General features: G+C 39.6%; 1 protein-coding gene across 16 annotated transcripts in view; it reads right to left on the bottom strand.

Annotated features, from left to right (window-relative positions):
- Nucleotides 1-1,493: 1,493 nt before the first annotated feature.
- RALGAPA1 (Ral GTPase activating protein catalytic subunit alpha 1) overlaps nucleotides 1,494-23,962 on the bottom strand; it is a 177,027-nt gene continuing 154,558 nt past the window's right edge. For 9 of the 16 annotated variants that reach the window (XM_060262571.1, XM_060262572.1, XM_060262577.1 and 6 more), the window contains 3 exons: nucleotides 17,022-17,146; nucleotides 4,800-4,914; nucleotides 2,380-2,677 (listed from right to left, as the gene is read on the bottom strand). In XM_060262571.1, coding sequence (XP_060118554.1) covers nucleotides 2,587-2,677; nucleotides 4,800-4,914; nucleotides 17,022-17,146 — 331 coding nt within the window. In that variant the 3' untranslated portion in view covers nucleotides 2,380-2,586. Of the gene's footprint in view, nucleotides 2,678-4,247; nucleotides 4,915-16,426; nucleotides 16,458-17,021; nucleotides 17,147-23,962 lie in introns of those variants that run through there. The other 7 variants (XM_060262574.1, XM_060262575.1, XM_060262582.1 and 4 more) reach the window with 4 other exon arrangements.

Genomic DNA, 23,962 nt, shown 5'->3' with positions numbered 1-23,962 from the left:
TGTGTCCTGTATTAAAATATCGCTGGATACTCGTAGCAAAGTCAAAGTCCCGTCCTATATATTTACATATTAAATAAGCGTCAGGGCCCCTTCTGTCTCGCTCTTTACTGGCTATTAAAAATCTGGATTCGTGATCTTTTGTTGTCCCGCGCTTCTTTTCTGAGTACCTTGTGCTGTACTCGAAGTTTATGGAAACGCCAACTAGGAATGGAGGGGTGGTGTCACCTCCCCCCCCCCCCCCCCTACTTCCAGATTCGGCTGAGATCCATACAATCATCAGACTAGTTCAGTGAGCTCTAAGGAGTTTAGACTTGCTTTTTTGAATAGAAGTCCTCCTCACCCCCAAGTCTAACCAACTATTTTGGGAACTGAAGATGATTCCAAAAATCAGTTTGCAACAGGGCATAGAGGTCAGCCCCTCCAAGAAAAGTCACAGTTTTTGACTGGGATACTGCAAGCCCCTTGTCAGAAGCCTGATATGACTTTCTGGTCCCAGTTTACAATTCCCCTTTGATTGCATTTGACATTTATTAGTTAATTATGATAGCCAGAAATAAAGGTATGCATCTTCTCCGTGATGTTCATTTTTTCAAAGCTTTTATATTTTCTAGTTTTAAGAAATTAATTTTGCACAATCTTTTATATGTTGCTGCTTTTTTTAGCCTGACAAAGCAACTGTTCCAGTACTGTGATGTTCAATGGCAGATTAGTAGAGGTGGCAAAAACCCGCTTCTCTTTTAGTTTACCTGCTGGGATAATTTCCCACTCGTCTGGTCAGGTGAAAAATACAACATGCAACATGAAGGATAATTCAAGATGAATTTAGCTTTGAGCCTCCCCCCTCCCCCAACTCACTCATTTACGAGAGCACCTAATACTTTTCCCTGCAAATCAGCAGGCAAGGGCTGCCTTAAAGTAGCTTACATGTTTGATAGTGTAAGAAAAAAAATAACCCCCACCTTCTTTCCACTTGGGTAATTTTTCATATTTCGTGGGAATCTGAACTGCTTTGGGCAGTGCTGGGGCTGATATTTACACAAGGCAGCCAGTAAACACTGATGAATTGTGAGAACAGTTTACCAGCACTCAGCTGTGAACACTGAAGCCAACCTCATTCTGCCCAGGACAACCCTACAGGGCTGGGAAATCTAGAGCCACCTTATACAGAAACTTCTGTAGAAGAATGTTTTGTACATGGTAAAGGAGGTGTTTTAGGCAAAATTAATTCAATGGGACAATTGCTATTTACTTTACTTGGTACAGGCCTATCAAATGTATTGAGCCAAGAGGTTTTAGATGGGAACCACTAATGGAAGAGTCTGTGAATGAGATTATTAGTTGTCACAAAGCTTGCTGTAAAAATCTCAGCAATCCCTTATCAAAAAGACAAGCCATTCCATGACTGCTCTTCAACCTCCTTGCAGAACTAGGCAAATTGCTATTGATTGAAGCATTTTCCAATGTTTTAAGTGGAATACAGAGTATACAGAAGGTGGTAAGAATAATTTTATTGTATTATTAAATAGCATGTCTTTTTTTCAACCATTACAAATTTGTATATACTACACGGTGAACAAATACATCAATATATAATTCTATAGTTGCCCAAGTGAGGGATGGGTATTTACACATGCAGTTAGTACTGGTGCCATGCTACATTTTGTTAGAGTGGAATATGGCAGACAACACAGTTGTATGTCTTCTTCAGTAGGAAAATACCTCTGGGGACAGTGGGAGTGTGAGGTGGAATGTGTTCGCATAGACATCTGCAGCTATAAGGGCACAGTCCCTTTTTCCCAGTACATAGCTCAGAGCAGTGACTTGACATGGCAAAGTGCTTGAAGACGTGTGAGTATATATGTATTTTACAGACTTAGGAATAGTCTCATTTTGCTGAAAGTAGGAATTGCTTTCTGTGGCCATAACTCCCAACTGGAAAGCAAATACTAGCAAGAGAAAGTAGAAAGTTTACAATTCAGCACCAGGATCCTGTTATTGTGCCTGTTCAGTAGTGAATGACAGTAACAGAGCTGGTGTTGGACCTGTTTACTTGAAAGGATTTATTCATATCACACACATACTCTGTACATAATTTTATGCAATTTTGAACATCACCTTTGAAGAGGACTTCACAGACACATCTTCATTGGAAAAGTAGTACATTCATTTGCAAATGGTACATTTTTTTTAATTATTGAGAGGGTTGCACAATAAATAGAGCAGAACATGCCTGCAGTCTCCATATCCAGGGGTGGCTAGCAACCAGCCCCAGAGGTTAAAACAGAGTGGCTGCTGTTGAACATCTCAGAAGAAAAGGTAAAAGATACAGAAAAGGACTGCACTGACAAAGTATGGCAGCGGGAAGTCTGATAAAAAATACTCTAACAAAAGCTAAAATATTTTCAGTGTGAAAATATTAAATTCCAATATGGTTTTCTAAAATAAACCTAAGAGTGGATGACTGTGGGGAAAATATTCTCTTTAGGCACAGGAATAGCATGAAAAGGTGCTGCAGGCATAATTTCTTCTTAGGTCTTGTTGGCTGAACCAGAGGAGCGCCGTAGCTTCATAGACATGCGGCTCTTGCTAGTCCGGGGAGACATGGGGAAGGCTAGATCGGGCCCGTCCATCTGCGCTGCTGCTGGAACTTCGGACGTCTGAGTCTCTGGGTAGGAGCCTACAGGGAACAAGAGGGACCCCATACATTAGAGCAAATCTGCTTCAGCAAGGAATCAGGAAGGAGGACCTCCCCCCCCCCCCCCCCCGCAATCAGCTGCTTCTTTGGTGCAGGCAGGACAATGTTAACTCAGCCAGCCAGAACCATCTCAGCAAACCCAGTCCATCTCAAGTAGTCATGCAAAGCCTGCATTTGTAAGGCTGGTGGGGTGGTCTAAGCTCAAGCTCCAAGGTCTGTGGCAACAAAGCAGATGGGGGCTAGGCTGGTTAGGCACTGAAAAGATACAGGCTCACATCTATTTTCTTCTCTATATTCTCAATACATAAATTCCTAAAGGTCAGAAGTGGATACTACATGGTTCATTATCTTTGTAAAAAGAACAAGACGAATTTGAGAGGCAGCCTGGTTGAGATTCTAAAGAAATCATTTTCCTTAGACAGGACTCCAAAGGAGAAGGGCAGCAACAGCAGCACAGGAATTAGATTTGATGGCTATAGCAGTGAAACTGCTATAAGAGATGGAAAAAAGGGCTATATTTCATGGGGCAACCTTCCATTAGTCCAAATATGTGCAGTCTTTTCATTTAATCATAACTGATTATTTCTTTATTCTTTGCCCACTGCCTATTAGAGATCACTTGCACAGCCCTGTAAATATAACACTGTAGTTGGGCACCAACTGACTGCAGCTGAAATTTACAAAAAGGTACCAGCTGCCCATACCATGAACAATGCCAATTCTGTCCCAAGTTCAGACACTCTCAGCTATACATTAAGAGCTAGAGACATTATATTGTTTACCTACAGCAAATGCAGGAATCTTAATTTCTCTGCAGGTCAGGTATCCCCATCGTCAAAACTACACAACTCATTTCTGTTTTTCAACAATGATGCAAACATGAAGGAATACCACAGTAAGCTAACAGCCAGTTCTAACAGGAAGAAAAAAGTCAAGCGTTGACTCCCAACACACATGGGCATAAAGTCAACTTATTTCAGAAAGTTTTATACACATGCACACCCACCCAGCTGAGGAACCTGCAGCCAAACACTGCACAGAAGTCCCTCTGAAATCTATGCCTCCCTTGTGCTAATATACCTTTACACTAATTTTAATGTTATATCCTAATATATTCAATGCATATTTTAGATTTTAAAATAATAACATTCTTCAAGGGCATCACTATAACAAATCATTTAGGACATCCATGTCCCAAAGTTATTTAACAGAATGTACTCATAGTCTGGGCTCCAAAGAACCCCAAAGCTCAAGTGAAAACACAGCAAGATGGGAGTGGTTGCTGATTTTTCCCTTCCAGCTGCCTCCCTATCAACCATATCAAATCATGCTCAAAAGGATACCCTTGACTTTTCAAGGGATATGATGGGGTGCCAGCAGAAAAGTGGTCAGAACAAGCTTTAATTCATGTATGATTTTCAGCCATACTGGGGTAGGAATGCTGAAAAGGCTTAGGAGAAAATGTATTGAAAATGAGTTAAGATGCTGCTTTTAAGCCAACTTTTGAAATAATTTAGATATTTAATATTGTTATGACTTTGTGAAAAATGTGTTGATATCAGAAAGCCACTCTAAATAAATGTTTGTGCTAATTCTATAGTAAAGAAAACCCATGCGTCTGGATTTCTGCTGAAGGGAGATAAATCTCAGGATGCATTTCTTGCTTTCATTCTGCTAGATTCTCTAAAGAGGTTACTGAAAGCCATGATGGCCAGGTCAGAAGTCTAACACGGCTTTTAAAAGCGCACTGCCACAAGCCTGATCTAATAACTCAAATGATACTGTGTCTGCTTTGCCCCAACACTTTCTGAAACTAGCAAAATCTTCCGTTTACTCTTGAAGTGGGGATGTTTCTCTTTATGACCCAGGCACTGAATCTTAAAACAATCACCGCAGGCACAAAAGTGGGGAATTTATTGTGCCCTGTAGAAGGGACAAAAAAATACACACGAACACACGCACAAAGATAAAAGAATTCCCCTTTTGAATACCCCATTCCAGTGTTCAAAAATTCTCTCTTGTTCTAGTTTTACAAGGAGCCAAAGCATTTTAAAATGGTGGGGAAGAGCAAAAAAAGTAACTGTTGATGTTCTGCACAGCATACCATTCATAGCTAGTGTGAAAGACCTTCCGTTTCAAGCCTTTGCCCTTTACCTTGAAGTGGCCAATGCTTTCTAGTGGTGGCTTGGGAAGGAGAAGAAATATCACACCATTTCTTTCTTTGTTGAGAATGGAGAAGTGATGAAGGAGAGGTGGACAGAAGTGAGGAAAAGGGAAGAAAGATAAAAAAGATTACAGGTGTGAGACGTGAGACGAACGGCAGAGGTTGGAGGGCATTTACAGATGAGTACAGGAAAGAAAAAAATTAGAATTTGTTATGTTGCTACTATGCATGCTAAAAGTTTAAAGAGGGATGTGTTAGTATGCAAAAATGAGCCAACAGCTTAACAATCAGGAAGAATACTCACCGTCTACAGGTTTACAAGAAAAAAGAAAAGAAAAAAAGAAAAGAGTTCTATAAAAATAGTTTTGATCCAGCAGTCTTGTAGCTAAAATATGATACATCCATTATGTTATAACCACATTTGAATGTTTTTGAAATCACACAGTACTACCAAAAATTGTTAGTGTTCACAAGAGCTGGAGCGTGCTAACAAGCAGTTTTTTCATCTTATAAGAAAAACGAATTAGGCTCCCTCTAAAATTTCACTTTGACCTTAGACCTCACCAACTTGCAAAAGAAATATAAATGCTAAAACCAGAAGAGCAGGGTAATACCTTTATTAGGCCAATCAAAAGAAGGCAAAATAGTGAGCTTATTTTCAGTTTCTCAGAGGATTTCATTGGTATGGATGTTAAGAAAAATAAGACACTCCCCATACCCTGTAAAGAAGAGAGATTGGGGAGAGACAGTTTGCTGAGGATGATGGGTTACAATCTTGTTCTCCCCCTTTCTCCTTCGTTGCTTTACTAATCAGCCTGAAGAAGGGTTCTGCTCACTACTTCGTGATGTTTCAGTTGGCCATAATAAATGGCAAACAACACTGGGTATGATTTCTGTGTGCAAAATTATTTAATTGTATTAATAAACAAAACAGCCTTTAGCTTCAGCAAAAATAAGTTGAACATTTTGTATATCAGAGCAGTAGAGTTTAAGAATTTTTGTCTGATAACAATGGATGGGTATATTGACATTTAATGTAGCCCCTAATAGGTTTTTTCCCCACCAGACTTTATGTCTTTCATGTGTGCTATTTTTAGGTTTGATATTTCCACATCATAATGTATTCACTGAATCTTGGGGCTCATTTAAAAATATGTTAAGGTGTTTTATGACATAAGCATTTAGAAGCCAAAGCTCACCAAAAGAAAGTGTCTTTTAAAGCTGCAGTTGACATTGCTACTCCTCTGGAATAATACTACCAAAATTTAAAACCAAGACCCCTTATCTGATAAATATATAGAGCCAGAAACCAAACATGGTAGCAATACTGATTAGTTTAGAAAGCCACAAACCACTTAGCTTTTCTGTCAGATGGTTGATACAGATTTAGGTAATTTGTTAATTTCATGGGTTATAGAAGTGGGCACAACAAAACTGTTAACTTATTACATTTATTTTAATTTAGAAACATGAGGTAACAAACTGTAGAAAATATGGACATGCTGAAAAATTGAAATATTACTTTATTAATTTCAAACTAGTATATAAACAAAATTCTTTTCAGCATGTATCAATAATGAAAACAATATGAACTATAAACAGTTGAGTTTTTTACCTTCTTTAAAATATTCTTTAAGAATCACCTATTTTGGCTATGTGTTTAAAAGGTATTTACAGTAAAAAACCCTCTGTCAATCAAGTGGGAACTATGAAATCTATATTCCACTGAACTTTCAAAGAGCTCATCTTCCATCCATGTTGTCTTCCATCCAAGTGATGTCAAGCCCTGATCTGTTAAAATTAAGCTGCTGATAATTTCCATTCAAGGGGAATTTGCTATTAACACAATGGTTTAAGACTCCAATGTGCTACTGGGAACTCTGTGCTATATTCAGATAAGGGAGCTTGTGGCAATCAGGAAGGCCTGAAACAGATCCACTTAAGGTCAGGTCAAGATTCTGGAGTATTCTGCAGCTGACTTATGATGACCCTGTAGGGTTTTCAAGGCAAGAGATGTGCAGAGATTGTTTGCCACGGCCTGCCTCTGTGTAGTGACCCTGGTATTCTTTGGCAGTCTCCCATCCAAATACTAACCAGGGTCAATTCTGCTTAGCTTCTGAGATCTGCAAGACCGGGCTAAAGATCTGCCAGATTGGGCTCTCCAAGTCAGGACTCATCTAACATGGGCCTAGGGCCCAGAACCCACAAATCCAGTGTCTGCCCCCCACTCATTTGGAGCTATTACTCCATCACTAATTGTGAAAATGACTGAAACATAAACATGGCTGCTCTGCATGATTTTCATTATTCAGATGTTTCTGGAATGGCTATTAGGTCTAGCAGCCCATTTTGCTCTGAAGTCTCATTAACAGAAGAACCCTTTCTCCTAATTTTTGTTATGTTTTTGTTACATTTTGTTACATTCTGGGAATGGCATCTGTGATTACTATCAGAAGATGGAATAGTGAGCTATAGAACCAATGTCCCAATACCATGTTTTTTCCCCCTTATCATCCCCACAATATAATATTGCTGCCAATATTAAGTGCCCCTTATTTTATTTATTTATTTATTTATACCCCACTTTTCTCCCCAGTGGGGACCCAAAAGTGGCTTACAACATTCTTCTATTCTCCATTTTTTGGTTATTTTTATTTACTTAGACATGCAATTGAAGGAGAAAATACCCATAAATATGCCAAAAATTTAAATTCATTATGAGACCAGAAAATCAAACTGCATGGGTAACATGATGAGTCATACCTCTTGGAGATGCTTACATTTCAGCATTACAACTACAATAAACACTACTCTCAGTCTCAGAGCCTCTCCCCAGCAGGTTGTAGACTGGAGCTATTTTCACTGTCAGATGAGCAAATCCCACAACCAGACAGGGCTAAACTAGGTTTGCCATGGGAAGACCCTCCCCAGTGGGGTCATCAAAGCCCCAATGCCACAGTCAGAAAGCTCAAATTAGATGATGATGATGATGATATTGGATTTATATCCCGTCCTATACTCTGAATCTCAGACCGGTTACAATCTCCTTTACCTCCCCCCTCCCACAACAGACACCCTCTGTGAGGTAGGTGTGGCTGAGAGAACTCTTATAGCAGCTGCCCTTTCAAGGACAGCTCCTACAAAAGCTATGGCTGACTCAAGGCCATTCCAGCGGCTGCAAGTGGAGGAGTGGGGAATCAAACCTGGTACTCCCAGATAAGAGTCCACGCACTTAACCACTACATCAAACTGGCTCTCAATTGGCACTGGCACTTCACCAAACTATGCTACAATCTGCTGACTATTTTTAATATTAAAAGCAGGTATACTTTATTGACATGGAAATAAAAGAATGACATGACATCTCTGTTTATCACTACACAGAGATTCAGTCAAAAGTCATATGTATGCACCAGGGCACCAAATGTGACAACTGGAACCTCATTATTTGTAATGAGGCAATACTTATATCTTTAATGAATTTATTATTTAACAAACAGATCAAAGCAAATGTAGAACCATACAAAAACTGGTCATACAGATACTTTTGTCAATAGCAGGCCAAAACAAAAGAAAATCAAAACACTTTTTGAAAGGAAGATATGGTAGTCAAAATCTCAACAGCAAGAAAGTCTCTTCACCCTCTCCACTGTGATGTTACTGCAAATTTGGCTCACCCTAACATTTTCAAATTACAAAGAGGGATCAACTTATATTTGAAATGATCAGTTTGTTTCAAAAATCCAAATATTTATTCCTTATATTATTGTACATTGTATAACAGAGCAAGTAACAGTCAAAACTTCCCACAGCTATATAGAGCTATTAAGGCTATGGGAAGATTTTTATTCAATTCCTCAAGACAGGATTTTGCAATCTCGAGGCAAAACAGGACCGGCAAAAGAAGAGAGAAGAAAAAGGAATGTAAATAACTCTCCAGGCCATGAATCATTTCTTACAAAATGTAAAAAGGTAAAAAACTGGAAGACTGCCAACAAGATTCCTCCATATAATATCACCAAGCTCTTTTATATGACATTGAACCTAGGCTGAAGACAAGAACTTTAAAGCTTGAAGATCTAAATTCATATATTTCCTAATGTCACCTTCTCTAAAAGGCATTTTCTGGAGTAACATATTGTCATCAAACAATCAAGCTTAAAATAATATATCGCAGATAACAAGATTTAAATATAATATTTTTGAGAATTTCCAGTAGCTGAATCTCCACCATTCCCCCTACTTCAGCAACATATGTTATCTATAGAACAACTTTCCCCAGGAACATCCTTAAGTAAAATTAGGTTTCCTCATTCAGTGTATGGAAAATTCAATATTATCTTGGCTGGACTGCAGCCTTTCATTTGGTTGCAGCCAGATAGTACTTCTGTGAACATTTTTCTGAAAACCCCAAAATTGTTTTTAAAAAATGTTGTATGTCCTTTGTAACCTATCCTTCTTGCCATAAATATTTTCTCCAAGACTACAGTTGTGGTCTTTTGATGTGTTTAAATGCTCTTGTTGACTGAGGTTCTATGTTGCTTAAGTAGGTATCTCAGCCCAGTTTCTGTGATAAATAATTGTACCATATCATCAGCATATAGCAAGATGGATAATTCAATATTAATTCAACACTGAGACAACTTTCCAGTATTGAAACTAGAAATGTGCTGGTGACTAAAGTTCAGAAACCAAATAAAACAAAGGCCAAACACCTTAAAGAATCATTTTTTCTTCCCACTGTGGGATAGCAATGACAGTAGCAGCAATTCTACAAAGCTTCATACAAATGTCTCTTTGGATCTTGCATATATTTGCTAATGATATAATTTAAGACAAAGTTTTGATCAATTGTGCCATGAACGGTAGCCCAGCCTTCCTACTTGTCCCACATGTATCTGGGCATACAAATTAGAAGCAGTATCTAGAAAACATATGGAACAATCATTTCTGCAGTCATGTTTGTACCCATTTTAAAAGCTGGATCTAATTATACTAATCTTTTGGGGATGTTGCTATAAAAGTATTTATATATGTTTATTTACTTAACGTATTTATGTACCACATTTATACCCTGCCATTCTCCCCAATAGAGACCAAAAAGGGCTTCTTTAATTTTCTTTTCCCCATTTTTTCATCCTCACAACAATCCTGTGGGTTAGGTTAAGCTGCAAGTATGTGCATGGAAGGTCCCAAACAAGCTTCCATTGCAGAGTGGGGATTCAAACCCAGGTTTAGGGATGTGCATTCGGTTCGGCCGAACCGCATATACAGCCGAATCACCACTGATTCGGCTGTATACAGAATCAGCTGTAGCCGATTCCCATTGCCGCCTATTATGCGGCAGCCGAATACGGCTCGCCGTATACTGCCGAATAGCTATTCGTAAGTATATGGCTGTCAATACAAAAGGCGGGAAAGTAGCTTCTGCAGCCTCAGGGGAGCTGCTTGCCTACTTTCCCGCCTTTAGTAGCCTCTTCCCGCCTCTCCCATAGCCTCCCTGGGATCAGGGGGGGGGGGGGAAGAGAAGCCCCAGCAGCCAATCCAAAGCATGCATTTTCAAAATGCATTGCAAATGCATGCTTTGCAGGGCTATTGTGTGTAGCTGATGGCCCAGCCATCAACTACATTGTTGTTATTTTGATCTTTTGCTTACTTGGGTATCCAAGTAAGCACTGTTGTCTGGCCAATCAGAGAGCAGTGCTATTTTTTGAAATTGCTCTCTGTAGGGCCAGAGAACCTTTCTAAGGAGTCTTCCTGGCTGGACTCCTCCATTGCTGCTGTGTTGGTGTGAGAGATTGTGCTGCTGCTGGCTGGCCCTTGGCTTCAGCTGCTGCCTGCTGCTCTCTCACTCAGCCTTACCAGACTTCCCAGGAGTAGAGAAGACAAGGTAAGACAGTTTTGGGGTTCTTCTTGTTTTAGTTTTTGTTGGTAAAAGGACTAGAGTCCCTTTACTTATCCAGATTTGGGTGGGTGAGTACTGGGTGGGTAGCCTATTTGGGGTTGGGGTTAGGTTCTGCTGGGGGTGGGGGCTTGGGGTGTGGGGGGGTTTGCTAATTTGCCCATATCTTAATTTAGTGAGAGGACTTTTAAAAGTGCAGTGTCCTTTTACTTCTCCTGATTTGGGTGGCTTGGATTTCTTGGGGTAAGGGTGAAGGGGTTTTTTTTGGGGGGGGGGGTTGGCAAAGTTCCTGTATTGTTAAAAGTTGAGTTTTTTACTGTTTTAAAAGTATTCAGTGTTTGATTTGTTGCTGCTGTGTTGTGCTGCTGTTACTCTTCTCTTCTGGTTCTTGGGGGGGGGTGCTGTTTGGCCTAATTTCCTAAGTTCCTGTATTGTTAAAAGTTAATTTTTTTACTGTTTTAAAAGTACTGTTTGATTTGGTTGGTGTGGGGGTTGGTGAGGGTGTGTGTGGGCTGGGTCACTTTCTTGTTTTTATAGAGTAGATTGTGTGCTCTGTGGCAGGGAAGCTGGCACCTGGGTGAGAGACCCAGAACCAGCAGGCTTGTTGTGGTTGGCCAGCTCTCCCCGTGTTGTTTGGGGCAGGGCTGGAGAGCTGGCATCTGTAGATTGCATGTTCTGTGGCAGGGAAGCTGGCACCTGGGTGAGAGACCCAGAACCAGCAGGCTTGTTGTGGTTGGCCAGCTCTCCCCGTGTTGTTTGGGGCAGGGCTGGAGAGCTGGCATCTGGGTTTGCTGCAGCCAGGTCTGCAGAGCAGACCTTGAGCCGATTGTGTTTTCTGTGACAGTGATGTTGGCAACTGAGTTTATATTGGTTCCAGGCCTGCAGGGTTCATAGAGTAGATAGAGGGATGTAGTGCATTTGGGTCCTATAGAGATTCTCTGGTGTGAAGTTAGGTTTGGCTTTGGGTGCCCCAGAATTGGACCCCCTGGTCCAATTTGTTTTTGGCCTTATGGGTTTTGTGTGGGACAGTGCCCTGAAGCTGCACAGCAGTTTGGGGGGCTCTCCTCAAAACCCCCTGCTCCCCAGAGCCACTTTTCCCACGACAATTACAGTGAGGAAGTGGCTAATTGGGCTTTCCCCATCATTGTTGGCAATGGGCCTTTTGGGGAGCCCAAAGACAGGGACCCCCTGGCCCAATCTTTTTGGGACTTGGGGGTTTTGTAGGGGAGAGTCCCCTGCGGGTTCCCTGCAGTTTTGGGGGCTCTCCCTCAAACCCCCTGCCCCCCAGTAGCCTCTAATTATGCCCTATGTTGCCATTGATTTCAATGGCCCATAGGGTATAATGATGGAATAGGGGCACCCTCTTTGGGTGCCCCTGGAATGGGATCCCCTGGCCCAATCTTTTTGGCACTTGGAGGGGTTGGAGGGGAGAGTCCCCTGCAGGTCCCCTGCAAATTTGGGGGCTCTCCCTCAAACCCCCTCCCCTCCAGGCGGCTTCAAATATACCCTATTTGCCATTGATTTCAATGGCCCATAGGGTATAATAGGGCCGTATATTCGGAAATAGCCGCGCATCTACCGTATATGCGGCTATTCCGAATGCGGTATTCAGGAGTATACCAGGATTCCGAATTTTTTCCCCCCGTATACTTCCGAATCCGTGTAACACCGAATTTTTTTTTTTTTGCACATCCCTACCCAGGTTTCCCAGTTCCCAGTCTAACTTTCACCACTACACCACACTGATTTTGCCAACAGGGAAGCTTATCTCGAATGCAATCTGTAAATAATCAAAGGGGCATAATGATCTGCTTTTTTTTTAAAAAATGGATCAATTGAATTAACCTTTTAGCTTCCAAGCAAAACAGTGCTCGTGGTCAGTGGCCAGGGTTGCCAACCTCAGGTGGTGGCTGGAATTCTGCTGTTATTACAGAGATCAGTTCACCTGGAGCAAATGGCCACTTTGGAAGGTAGACTCTAAAGCAGGGATGTCAAATATCTGACCTGAGGGCCAGAACTGGCCCGCCCAGGGCTTTAATCAGGCCTACTGGGTCTTTTCTCCCCTTCCCGTTCTCACCCTTTGAAGCTCCAAGGCTGCCGATGTTCCAAATTCCTTCTTCCTTGTCTTTGCAGGCTTAAGCAGGAAGCAATTCTGGGATTGCAAAGCTGTAATGAAAATGCGGAACGGAATTTCCATTAAGGTCTCTGTGCCCAGACAAACTATTCTGGGAAGTCTCCCTTTGGGCTATAATCCACCTGGCTGTTCTCTTTGCATTCATCATCAAATGACTCTAATTCATTATTTTCAATTCTGGTAGTAGTCTATCTGACCTTAATGGAAAATCCATTCCATATTTTCCTTGCAGCTTTGTCTGTGTTGCAATGTATTTTAATGGAGTAGAGCTCAGTTTCACTTTTCAGCATTTATATGGGCAATCAGAAGTTATTCCTTGCTGGAGTTGTGTGACCTTGCATGCCTCTGCTGAATGGACTTTAGAACTGGTCCTAGTGAGTACTCTAACCTGGGAACCCACTGCCAAAGGGGAACCATTGCCAATCTAAGTAGACCTGGGGGCAGGGGGAGAAGCTTGCAACGCTCAGCCATTTCATGGTTTCCTAAGCCCAGAGCATTTTATATTTTTGGTTTATATTTTTCGTTTCGGCTGTAATCATTGTGCTTTTTCTTGATGTTTTATTTTTAAAATTGGATTGACAAATCCCACTATTCCCTCACCTTTCCATTTTAAACAAACCATCACAACAGTTTTAAGCATGTTTGTATCTTAAGTAAAAAATATCGTTAATTGTGTTTCTCTTTATAAAGTTTATATATCCACTACCTGGCATTATATTTTATGATACACATGGCCTGGCCCCAGAAAGTTCCTGGCCTTTGTAACAAATGAGTTGACACTCCTGCTCTATGGCATTAAATTTATAATTTAAAGTATAAAGTATAAATTACACCCTATTGAAGTCTCTATCCTTCCCATATCCCAGCCTCGCAGTTTCTACCTCTCAAAGCTGGCAACCCTATCAGTGGCCTGTGTTCCACAAATCTAGGAACATGTATGTTGGAACATGCCACATAGGCTGATTAGCACTAGAATTAAACACCACTCCAAAATGTTTTACCACTTGGTATTAGCTGGGTCTCTGCATCAACTAGCGACATTTACTAGCATCTTACCTCACTGAAGTTAACTTAAGGATATGACTAGAGAGGTTTGAAATATTTTGCTTCAAGAATTTCTTGATAATAAGATCTCAACATTCTCCCTTTAGGCTATAATCCACCCGGCTGTTCTCTTTGCATTCATCATCAAATGATCTAATTCATTATTTTCAATAATAAATGAGCTTTGGGCACCTATCTGAGGGGGAACATTCAGATAACTTCTAGAACATACTGGCATAGTTACTGTTAGGACCAATTTCTACAAACAGTAAAAACTAGAGCATATTTGTCTAGAAGCAGGGCTTTTTTTCTTTTTAGCAGAAACACACAGGAATGTAGTTCCAGCTGGCTTGGGGTCAGGGTGTGTAGCCTAATATGCAAATGAGTTCCTACTGGGCCTTTTTTACAAAAAAACCCTGTACCGAAGGAAGAAGACTGAAAGAGATGGACACAAGCCTAACACTAATCAGAAAGCCCTTCCAAGAACCCATTGCTTTGATGGATCTTGATCTGCATCATAGTCCTCAAGAGAGTTGCACTGTGTAGACTGCACAGGCTGGGTAAATTATTTAATGAAGCATTCTGTTTTATTCTCAGTTAAAATGGAAGAGAAAATCCTATCTGAATAATTTGTCATGTGTAACAGGCAAATCCGGACCCCATAATCTAAGCAAATCGTAATGTATTTACAGTGCAATCCTAAGAAGGTCCCCTCAAACGTAAATCCCACTGAATTAAGTAGGAGTTCCTTCTAGATATATGTGTTTAGGATTGTGGCTTTACTCTAGGAAAGCATCTACTTAGAACATTAGCATAACTTAGAATAAAACAGATTTATCTTCTCTTACAATGAAATTTTAAAAATATATAATCATGTATAAAACTTACTGCCTCTTACTACTGTGACATATCAGCAGGGGGGGAAATGAAACAGAATATCCACTTTTTTATATAGAAAGTCCCACTTCAGCTCCCAGAATTTCAGGCTAACAGATATTAAGTAGAAGGGCTGGAAAAGCTTCTGCTTGAGACTTTGCGAAGCTGCTTCCAGACAGCAATGGGGTCAGCAGCCATTGGTCTGCCTCAGGACAAGTTGGCAATCCTATCCAAGTTCGCAATATTTAACTACTGATTTGTTTGATTTTAGTTGTTTTGTCCATGTAATTTTTTTAAAAAAACCCAGCTAAACACAGACAAAAAATTCTAATGTTGGGATTGAGAAGTGTAATTTTCAATACACTTCATATGTCTATAGAGTCTTCCAGTGTAAATATGGTTCATAATTGTTGGTCAGATATCTATTTTTTAAAATTAATTTACAATAGTTGTTAAAAGGTACCTGTTGAAGGGGGGTGGGGGTGGTACTCAACGTTTAACTCAACACTTCATCAAGCATATTATTGAAAAACAATTTCTACCCATCTCAGAAAATATGTACCAAAGGAAAATTGTGCCTTTCTCCATTAGTCAAAAGAATATGGCACAAGTTGATGAAAACATACTGCCACACTTTCTATAAAAAGAAGCAGGCAGTGCAAAATAGCCCTTCCCAGTCTTGGGATACATCTATTAAGCATTACTTGGTTGTATAAAGACTATGCAGCTGTTATATAAATGCACGTGTATAATTTCAAACATTTATAATTGATTGATAGATTAAGCAAGACACCATTAATAAAGGTTTAAGGACAATATTCAATATATTGATAGTATTTTAACACTGATTTTACATCTGTCTTATTTTTATCTTCATTCTAAAATGCTCCTATTGCTTTCCACTCTGGCATTCACTACACTGTGTGCTGCTTTTATTTCTATTTACCATTATCGTTTAAAGTAAAAACAATGAACACCGAAAGACTAAATGACTGCATCTTTTTGAGCTACAAGCCTTTCCAGTTTATTTCCTTTAGACCATATGTATAAATCCTGCTCTATTTGCATCTCTAGATTTCCATCTATTGTTTTCAGAAGCAAACTGCTCTGTGACTTTTCTTTATTGCAAGTAGGTGAGTAGCATCAGCAGTAGCATTTTAGTTTATTTCAAGACAGTATAAAAGTTTATCTGCAACACATAAATTGTATTTCCCTTCCCTTCTCTATCATACTGAATTTATAAAGTATCTGCTAACATCAAAGAAAGACAGTACAGGGTACAAAGCACACCACTGCCATCCAGTACTACTTGTTCATGCTGAGAAACAAAAGGTCAAACACAATCAAGTCTTACTAGCTCAACAGATGTCTCTCCCATTAGTTACCTTAATCCCAGAACCACAGTGTTAGTGTTTCATGCAGACCTGGGGTTAGTAAAGACTAAAACTCGAAAATGTAGTGGTAATTTCTCAGTAGTGTGAATTCCCCTCTCTCTTTTAGTATAAACAAGAGCAATCAGGAAAGTTTGCATACAACATGGTTACAAGCTTAGTGCTCTAGTAATAGATTAATAAGAACAGAAGGGGTTTTTTTTTGGACACTTTGTCTTACCTGCTGATAAACAGAACAGATATTTAATGATCTAAAGAGGGGAAATAAAATAAATGAAATAATCGTCAGGAGCTCAAGAAGTTATTTGTACAGGAAAGGTAAGGCCTTGAGTTACTTGTATTCTTAGTGATTGTTTTATTAGTTAACTGAAAATGCAGTATCTTATACAAGGGATTTAAAAACTTGGTTTCCATGGGGAAATGACCATATACCTATGTATATTTTTGAACTATAAACTCACTGATATCAGAAATGCTTACATATCTTCCAGAGCAAGAATAAATGTAAGCTTTCTTTTAAGATAAAATACATCACCTAGGCTTAAGATGATGCTTAAGTATCCTATACAATGATGACTTTCACATATAATGTGATGGTGTATTGCAGAAAAACAGCTGATTAGCTAGCTGTATTCAATGATTTTGATTTTGTAAACACAATCAAATTATATTTCATGAAATATAAATTCTTCAATATGGAAGTCTCAATCATACTATAGAACAGTTTGGTAGAATCTATGTTTTGACTATCTAGAAATACTGCACTTTAAGTATTAATAAACATAAAGATAATTTTTAAATTATTATATTCTTACCAGTTTCAGAGGGCACATGATGGCAGGGTGCTGGACAGAAAACCTGAGCTGCAAAGTCTTCAAAAGTTGAAGGATCTAGATGGTGCTGAACAATTGTTTGCAGGTACCGAGCTCTTTCTTCATAGCTAGTTTTACTCAAAAGTTAAGGTTCAATTTTAAAACTTTAGAGGAAAACAGAACTTTGTGTAGATTCTGGTAAGACTAAGTGACATCCATTGCTCAGTTTTGATTATAACAATAGCAGGAACCATAAGAGTGGATGGTCTTTTCTTCTGCTCAAACTCACCAAATATATTCCTCAATGGACAGGAAGGAATGTGGAAATACCGCATTGTTTTAAATTATTCTGTTAATTTTCAAGCAACATCACAATAGCTATCTGACAGAACATTAGGAAGAACTTCCGGACGGTTAGAGTAGCTCCTCAGTGGAACAGGCTTCTTTGGGAGGTTGTGGGGTCTCCAGAGAATTATAAACAGAGGCTAGATGGCCATCTGACAGCTATGCTGATTCTGTGAACAAGCAATCATGAGGAAGAGGGCAGGAAGGACTGCATTAGTGCTAAGTTCTCTTGGCCCCTTCTTACGCACTCAGAGAATTGCTGTTCACGACTTTGGAGTCAGGCAGCAATTCTTCTCCAGGCCAGTTTGTCCAGGGATCCTGGAGGTTTTTTTGCCATCTTATGGGCATGCAGCAGAGATTACTGGGGTTCAGTACGGTAGCCAGAAATTTTTTGCTGGGGGGGGGGGGGGCTGGCAGGGAGCAGTTTAGCACAGTGGAGCTTACTTTCAAGGAAACCTGTTAAGTGGATCAGGCTGTATGAAGGAATGGAGAAACTGCTCTTGCTGTTTTGACTGAGCAGCCATGTCCCAGGTCAGGGCTAACCCTTTAGAAATGCTAATGACCTCCCTAGCCAGAGACAATGACATGGTCAGTTCACACCTACTCTCCAGCCCAACAATTTAGAAATTCTAATAACCTCCCTGCCTGGGCTGGACAAATTGGGGAGAGCCCTCTCATAGCTATGTGTCTGCTGAGTGTGTTGGGGAAGGAGGCATTTGTGAATTTCCTGCATTGTGCAGGGGGTTGGGCTAGATGTCCCTAGAGGTCCCCTTCTATCTCTATGATTCTAACTATACCATGGAAATGAAGCACATCATACCAGTCCGAGATTCACTGAACTAAAACTTAAGGTTTAAATATCTGAACACAGTAAAAAGTTTAAATTTTGACCAGAATAATGGAAAACTTTTAGATGGACTGTATTCTATTGTTCTGCCTAGATAAGTGCAGTAAATTTTGTTGGCACAGAGCACATTCTATTGGCAAAGTATCCTCCTGGTCAGTCAGATGTGTTTTGTACCAAAGGAACTTATACCCTTGTTTATGTGAAGTGATGGGATACAAGTCTCTGTATTAATGTTGGCTATTGTACGCTACCTTGAAGGTGAGAAATATTTTAATAAATATCTATAACCCATACTTCTTTCATTTATATAGGCTCTGAAAGCAGTTCAAGAGAAATATGTTTTTCCGTGTGATTCTAATATTATTATTTATTCAATTTAATTAATCACCCCATCGTGGCCAAGGCCAAGCTCTGGGCGATTTACATAAGAAAAACAATTTCAATAACATCAGTTCAGACTGACGAATGTTGTACTCCAAATGATTCCATGTTATACTGGAAAACAAGTACTTTAAAAGGCAGCATACTCACAAAGCTGGGTTATAATAATCTCTACGAAGTGAAGTATAAAAGGACCAATTCCAAATGCAAATCCCACACTGGGGTTGACTTTAGAAATGAACTCCCTTTAAAGCAGTTAAGATAAACGTATAACTAAAAACAGCTAGTCAATTAGGTCATAGTGACAATTAGATATATTTGCAAAAAGGCCATAGGATCCATAAGCAAAGAAAGTATCTGCAGGACACCACCAGCAAAACATTGTACTTCTTCCCCTTTCCCTGCATCCTCTCTTGCTGATATTATTGACAAGAGAGTGGTATCTTGAAGTGCTGTTGCTTTTGAAGAACCCTCTCCAGGCTTCTTGTTCCAGCAGTCCTGATTGTGCTGTTAGCATAGGGAGTGAGAAAAGAGACAGAATATTTCTGCTGTTCATAAAAGCATCTATGGAAATGGCTGTCAAAATGTAGAGCAGCAGGCAGCAACACACAATTATCAAGAAAAAAAATACCCTGCTGACTTAGTGTCATAGGCTGATTGTGGGCTGGGAAATCAGTTACCTTTCTTGCAGAACTTATAAAACTTGTCCTGCTGAACTCAGTGGGTTATTCACGTATTACTTTATATCAGTCCTTGTTCTATACACAAATGTATGCTTTCATGTGTAATTTCAATTTGTGATCTTTCCTTAAAGAAAGAGAAGAAATACTTTGCATATTAAATTTAGCATCAGGAACCTGTGAGCATTCGTGGGAATTTCCCATCCCAATCCTTGTTTGATCAAAAGGAGCAGGGCTAAACCCTCCTACTCAGCTTCAACTACTGTTAGGAGGAGTGTGGGCCCCCCAAATCTTACAATACAATTTTACTTCCCTTTGTGATCTTTATTGCAATATGAGGCTGTATCTTGTTTGTGATATCATGTGCATGGAAATGGGTTAGGAGGATGTTTGTCTCTATCTTTCAGCAGCAAATGGACTTCATTCTTTCAGTGATGGGGTACTAACTTTTAAGCAGGGAAAGGGAAGCTGCCAATTGCTCTGTAAGAATGTCCACCCATTTCCTCCCATCCCTCTTGATGCTTCAGTGCTTCAGCAGGTGGTGAGGGCTAGCATCTGCAATCTTCCACTGCTATTTCCTGCTGCCATGAGAGAACTGTGCAGGTACAATTCTCAACTGTGCTTGTTTTTATGGGGAGTAGGGTTTTTTTTTTTTAAACAGAGGGTCTTTACCATGGTAGACTCTCTCCTATAGTGCTTGTCCTCTTAGTTCTTACTGACAGTATCTGCCAATGGAATCTGATATTGAAAATAAGATATAGAGATTATCCAAGTTCAGGGCTGCATGCACTGGCTTCTGCCTTCCACTCTCCATTACTTTAAGGCAAACATTTCCTATAACCAAATCCTTTCTAAGGCCCCTCCACACAGAATCATCAACAAAACTGGATGCCTTGCAACCAGAAGAACACCCCCCCCACCACCACACACACCACTTCCCCTTGGCTAACCTTTCTCCTTCCAAATTAGAAAAGTGCATACCTCCTGGTGATCTATTACTGGAGACAGGGAAGTAGCCATTCACTTAGTCTTCACTTCCCTTCATTTACCCTCATGTCACTAATGTGTGGTACACCTATGTGATAAACAGCATACACTAACAAAAAAGCCAAGTTTTAGGATTAATGAAGATATGTGTAAATAACAGAAGAGAACATAGATCAATCTTTCACTCTTCTTCACTATATTTCAGTGATTGTGAAATGCACAGCATTAATTCTACCACACAGAAAACAAAAGTATGCAAAAAAGTGCTTTGAATTAGAATGCATAGCTCAAACTAAACCACAACAAGGTCTTCAGAGTTATCACTTATACTATATCTGTCCCCTTAAAACAGAGATACAGTCTAAAAATTGCTTCTGAAACATCATAAATTGCAACATTAGATTTGGGAAGAGTATAAGCCCTCTTTGTTGTGAAGGTGCTTAGGTTGTGGGACATACACAAGATTGAGCCTTAACACAGAAGAGTAATATAGCACAGTTTTTAAGAGGCTGTATATAAGTGGTGGAGGATGAAACTGATGGTTGAAGTCTAAATAATACTACATATCTCACAACTTGTTGAAAAGCACTTTTTTCCATTGGGGGAGATTCACAGCTGCTGAATTTTCTGCAGTTAATAGAGTCCTTTGATTCACAGCAGTGCCCCTTGCACAAAAAATACTGGCCTTTGTGTATTACCAGAAACTAATTTTCTATTTGGCTGAAAAGGGAAAAATTGGGTTATTGCTTTTCCCTCCTACAGAGCTTTTCATTATGCCTGATGCACTCAACTTCTAAGCTCTTCTGAGAAAAAAAAATAACTGAAGAGGCAAGAGGTAGAAAAATGAGCTTGTTAGCACATTAGAAGTGAAGTATCTTGGTGGGCCCCAGAAATTCCCAGTGGTGTGTTAACTTATCACTCTATGCATGCTGGCACTGATAGTCTCCCAATTGAGCACTCTCTTTTCGCACCAAAGGTGCTGCCAGGAAGCAAAGGCTGAAGGCCCACAGGAGAACAGCCTGCTATCAAAACAAGCTGTTTTTAAAAGTCTGTTTGAATGGGTAAAATGCTTTATGAAAAGCAGGGTGGAGACACCTACCTGCTTTTAAAATACTCCTGTTTCAGAGGTCTCTAAATGAAACCTTGTAGGTTTATTTTATTATATATAATGCTTACACACAAATAGGACAGAACTGAAGGAAAGGTAATGCTTTTGATGTGACTGCATTTGAGGTTATGGAGGATAACTTTCAAAGACAGAAAGTATATGCCCTTCTGTTGATTCTGAAGGGTGGCCCTAGGTTTCATTACACAAAGAGAATGCATACTTAGCTCTCTTGAAAACAAGACTGAACACAAACCTTCATTTCATGTGTTCTTTGACAAGCTCCTGTGTGATGATCCAACAAATCCTGCTACCCATGCTGAAAAAGCTCTATTTTAGCATTGTAAAAGCTTTCTACTTTATTACACATTATAGTGGCCAAAGCCAACATTATCCTCATTCCATGTTCTTCACATACATTAACATGAATACTGGAAGGAAGAACTACACTGATTTCTGGAAACTGTCTGTCATGTCACCTTAAGTTCTGTGCTTTGCCCTACTTTGGAATTCCATTATTTCCAGATGAAGTTGTCAATTAGATTCATAGAACAGTGTCTGCTTGCTTTTGATGCTCTTTCTTTTCTTATCTACTACATGCTTCTAAATTGGTAGGGAATGCTCTCTCAGCAACACTATACATAGTTAAAATAGTCAAAACCACTGAAATATAGGGATTCCCAAAGGACCAAAAAAAAAAAAAAATCACAGAGAACTTCCCATTAACTATTTCCAGTTTATGGAATTATCTCCTGTAGGATCTGTCAGTGTTTGCAATACTATGCAAGACTTTCCAAGAAACAATGCCAGCATTCAATACCATTTTCTATACCAGTGGTCTACTCCTTATATAATCTATATGGCAATTATTGGCTTTGTGTGATTTTGCACTAAATAAATTGGAGCAAAATCTTTGCTTTTTGGATAAGGAAAGACAAAACCATTTTGAAGATGATGATGATATTGGATTTATATCCCGCCCTCTACTCCAAAGAGTCTCAGAGCGGCTCACAATCTCCTTTACCTTCCTCCCCCACAACAGACACCCTGTGAAGTGGGTGGGGCTGGAGAGGGCTCTCACAGCAGCTGCCCTTTCAAGGACAACCTCTGCCAGAGCTATGGCTGACCCAAGGCCAAGCTAGCAGGTGCAAGTGGAGGAGTGGGGAAACAAACCCGGTTCTCCCAGATAAGAGTTCGCACACTTAACCACTACACCAAACTGGCTCTCCAGTTTTGGCATTGTTTTCCTTTATAAAAAATTATGTGCACATAAACTAGGAAGTATGATAGTTCTTTTTGTCCCATGTTTAGTGCTCACTTCTCTCTCAGCTTCAGATTCTTATAGACCAAATGAATGCTGAAATGTCAGGGATCAAATTTAGAAAATCAAAACAATTTTATCATTGGTTTTATCATATATTAAATATTAGATGGCTATTTTAATTGATTTAGTAAGGCAACAATCATATGCATCTTTACTTGAGAGCAAGTCCAACTGAACTTAAGCAGGGCTTACTTTTGAGTATGCAAGCATAGGATTAGTATGTATGTATGAGACGTTGCTCCTTAATTCATTTTAAACTCTTTTCAGTAACATTATCAAAAAATGGTTGAATGTAGCAGTATGCTGACTTTTCATGATGAATTCTGCTATGGCCACTCTGACACCATACAGCAACAACAGCAGAGTTATTTTCATTGTTCCATCAGGCTACATAGTAGCTAAATTCTTCAGTATGGTTTATATTCTCACTTGTGAATGAAAGCTGTGATTCTGAGAGAAGACAATGCTGGGCTTTATTTAATCCATTCCTACAACCATACTGCCAAATATATATTGTTTACATTGAGTCTCAATTAAACAACAAGCCTGACACCTGGTACTTTTGTCCTGGGGGTTGCCAGATGATTCAAAATCCGTAACAGGTGCTATGGCAGTGCAAGTGGAGCCCATTATGAGAAGCTAGAGTTAGATACAATATGGACAATATTATAGGCTTAATCACTTAAAACACAATTGCTGACTGGAAGAAAGGAAGTGAAATTGTTCCATTCCCACCCCCACCCCCTTCACTGTCTATTTTAAAAATCAAATCTTTATTGTTACAGATTTTACAACTGCAAAACTGACCCTGGGCCTTAAACTCATGTTAATAAAAACAAGTCTTGCTGTAATCTGAAAATGACTAACTACCAAGCAGCTCTGCAACAATTATTTAGGGCTACTTCAATAACCAAATTTAAAATGTTGAAATATTATATTATTACTCATAATACAGCAATAGTGAGTAGCAGTGCAAACTTAAGAGTACTTTCCTGGGAGTAAGTCTCACGGAATAAAATAGGATTTAGCACACTGGCTTATGATTGCTCCCTTAATGTCTTAAGAAAAATGCTGGTCAATTGAGGTATTGTGTTATGAACTTTTGCAGACAAGAGCTTACATGCATGAACTGCACAGATAAAGTTATTTATGTGATTTTTAAAGTTAGCTTTTTGATAGATGGACGTTAGAGCACTGGTAAATTGGCAGATTTCAGACTATTTCATTCAAAGTAACCCCTCAAAGTTTCAGAACTGCCAGGACTGGATTTCAACT

Source organism: Heteronotia binoei, chromosome 21 (genome assembly GCF_032191835.1).
Source record: "Heteronotia binoei isolate CCM8104 ecotype False Entrance Well chromosome 21, APGP_CSIRO_Hbin_v1, whole genome shotgun sequence".
Taxonomy (NCBI): Eukaryota; Metazoa; Chordata; class Lepidosauria; order Squamata; family Gekkonidae; genus Heteronotia; species Heteronotia binoei.
Note: the sequence above shows the minus strand (reverse complement) of the source record. Positions and strands in the feature narration are given on the sequence as shown.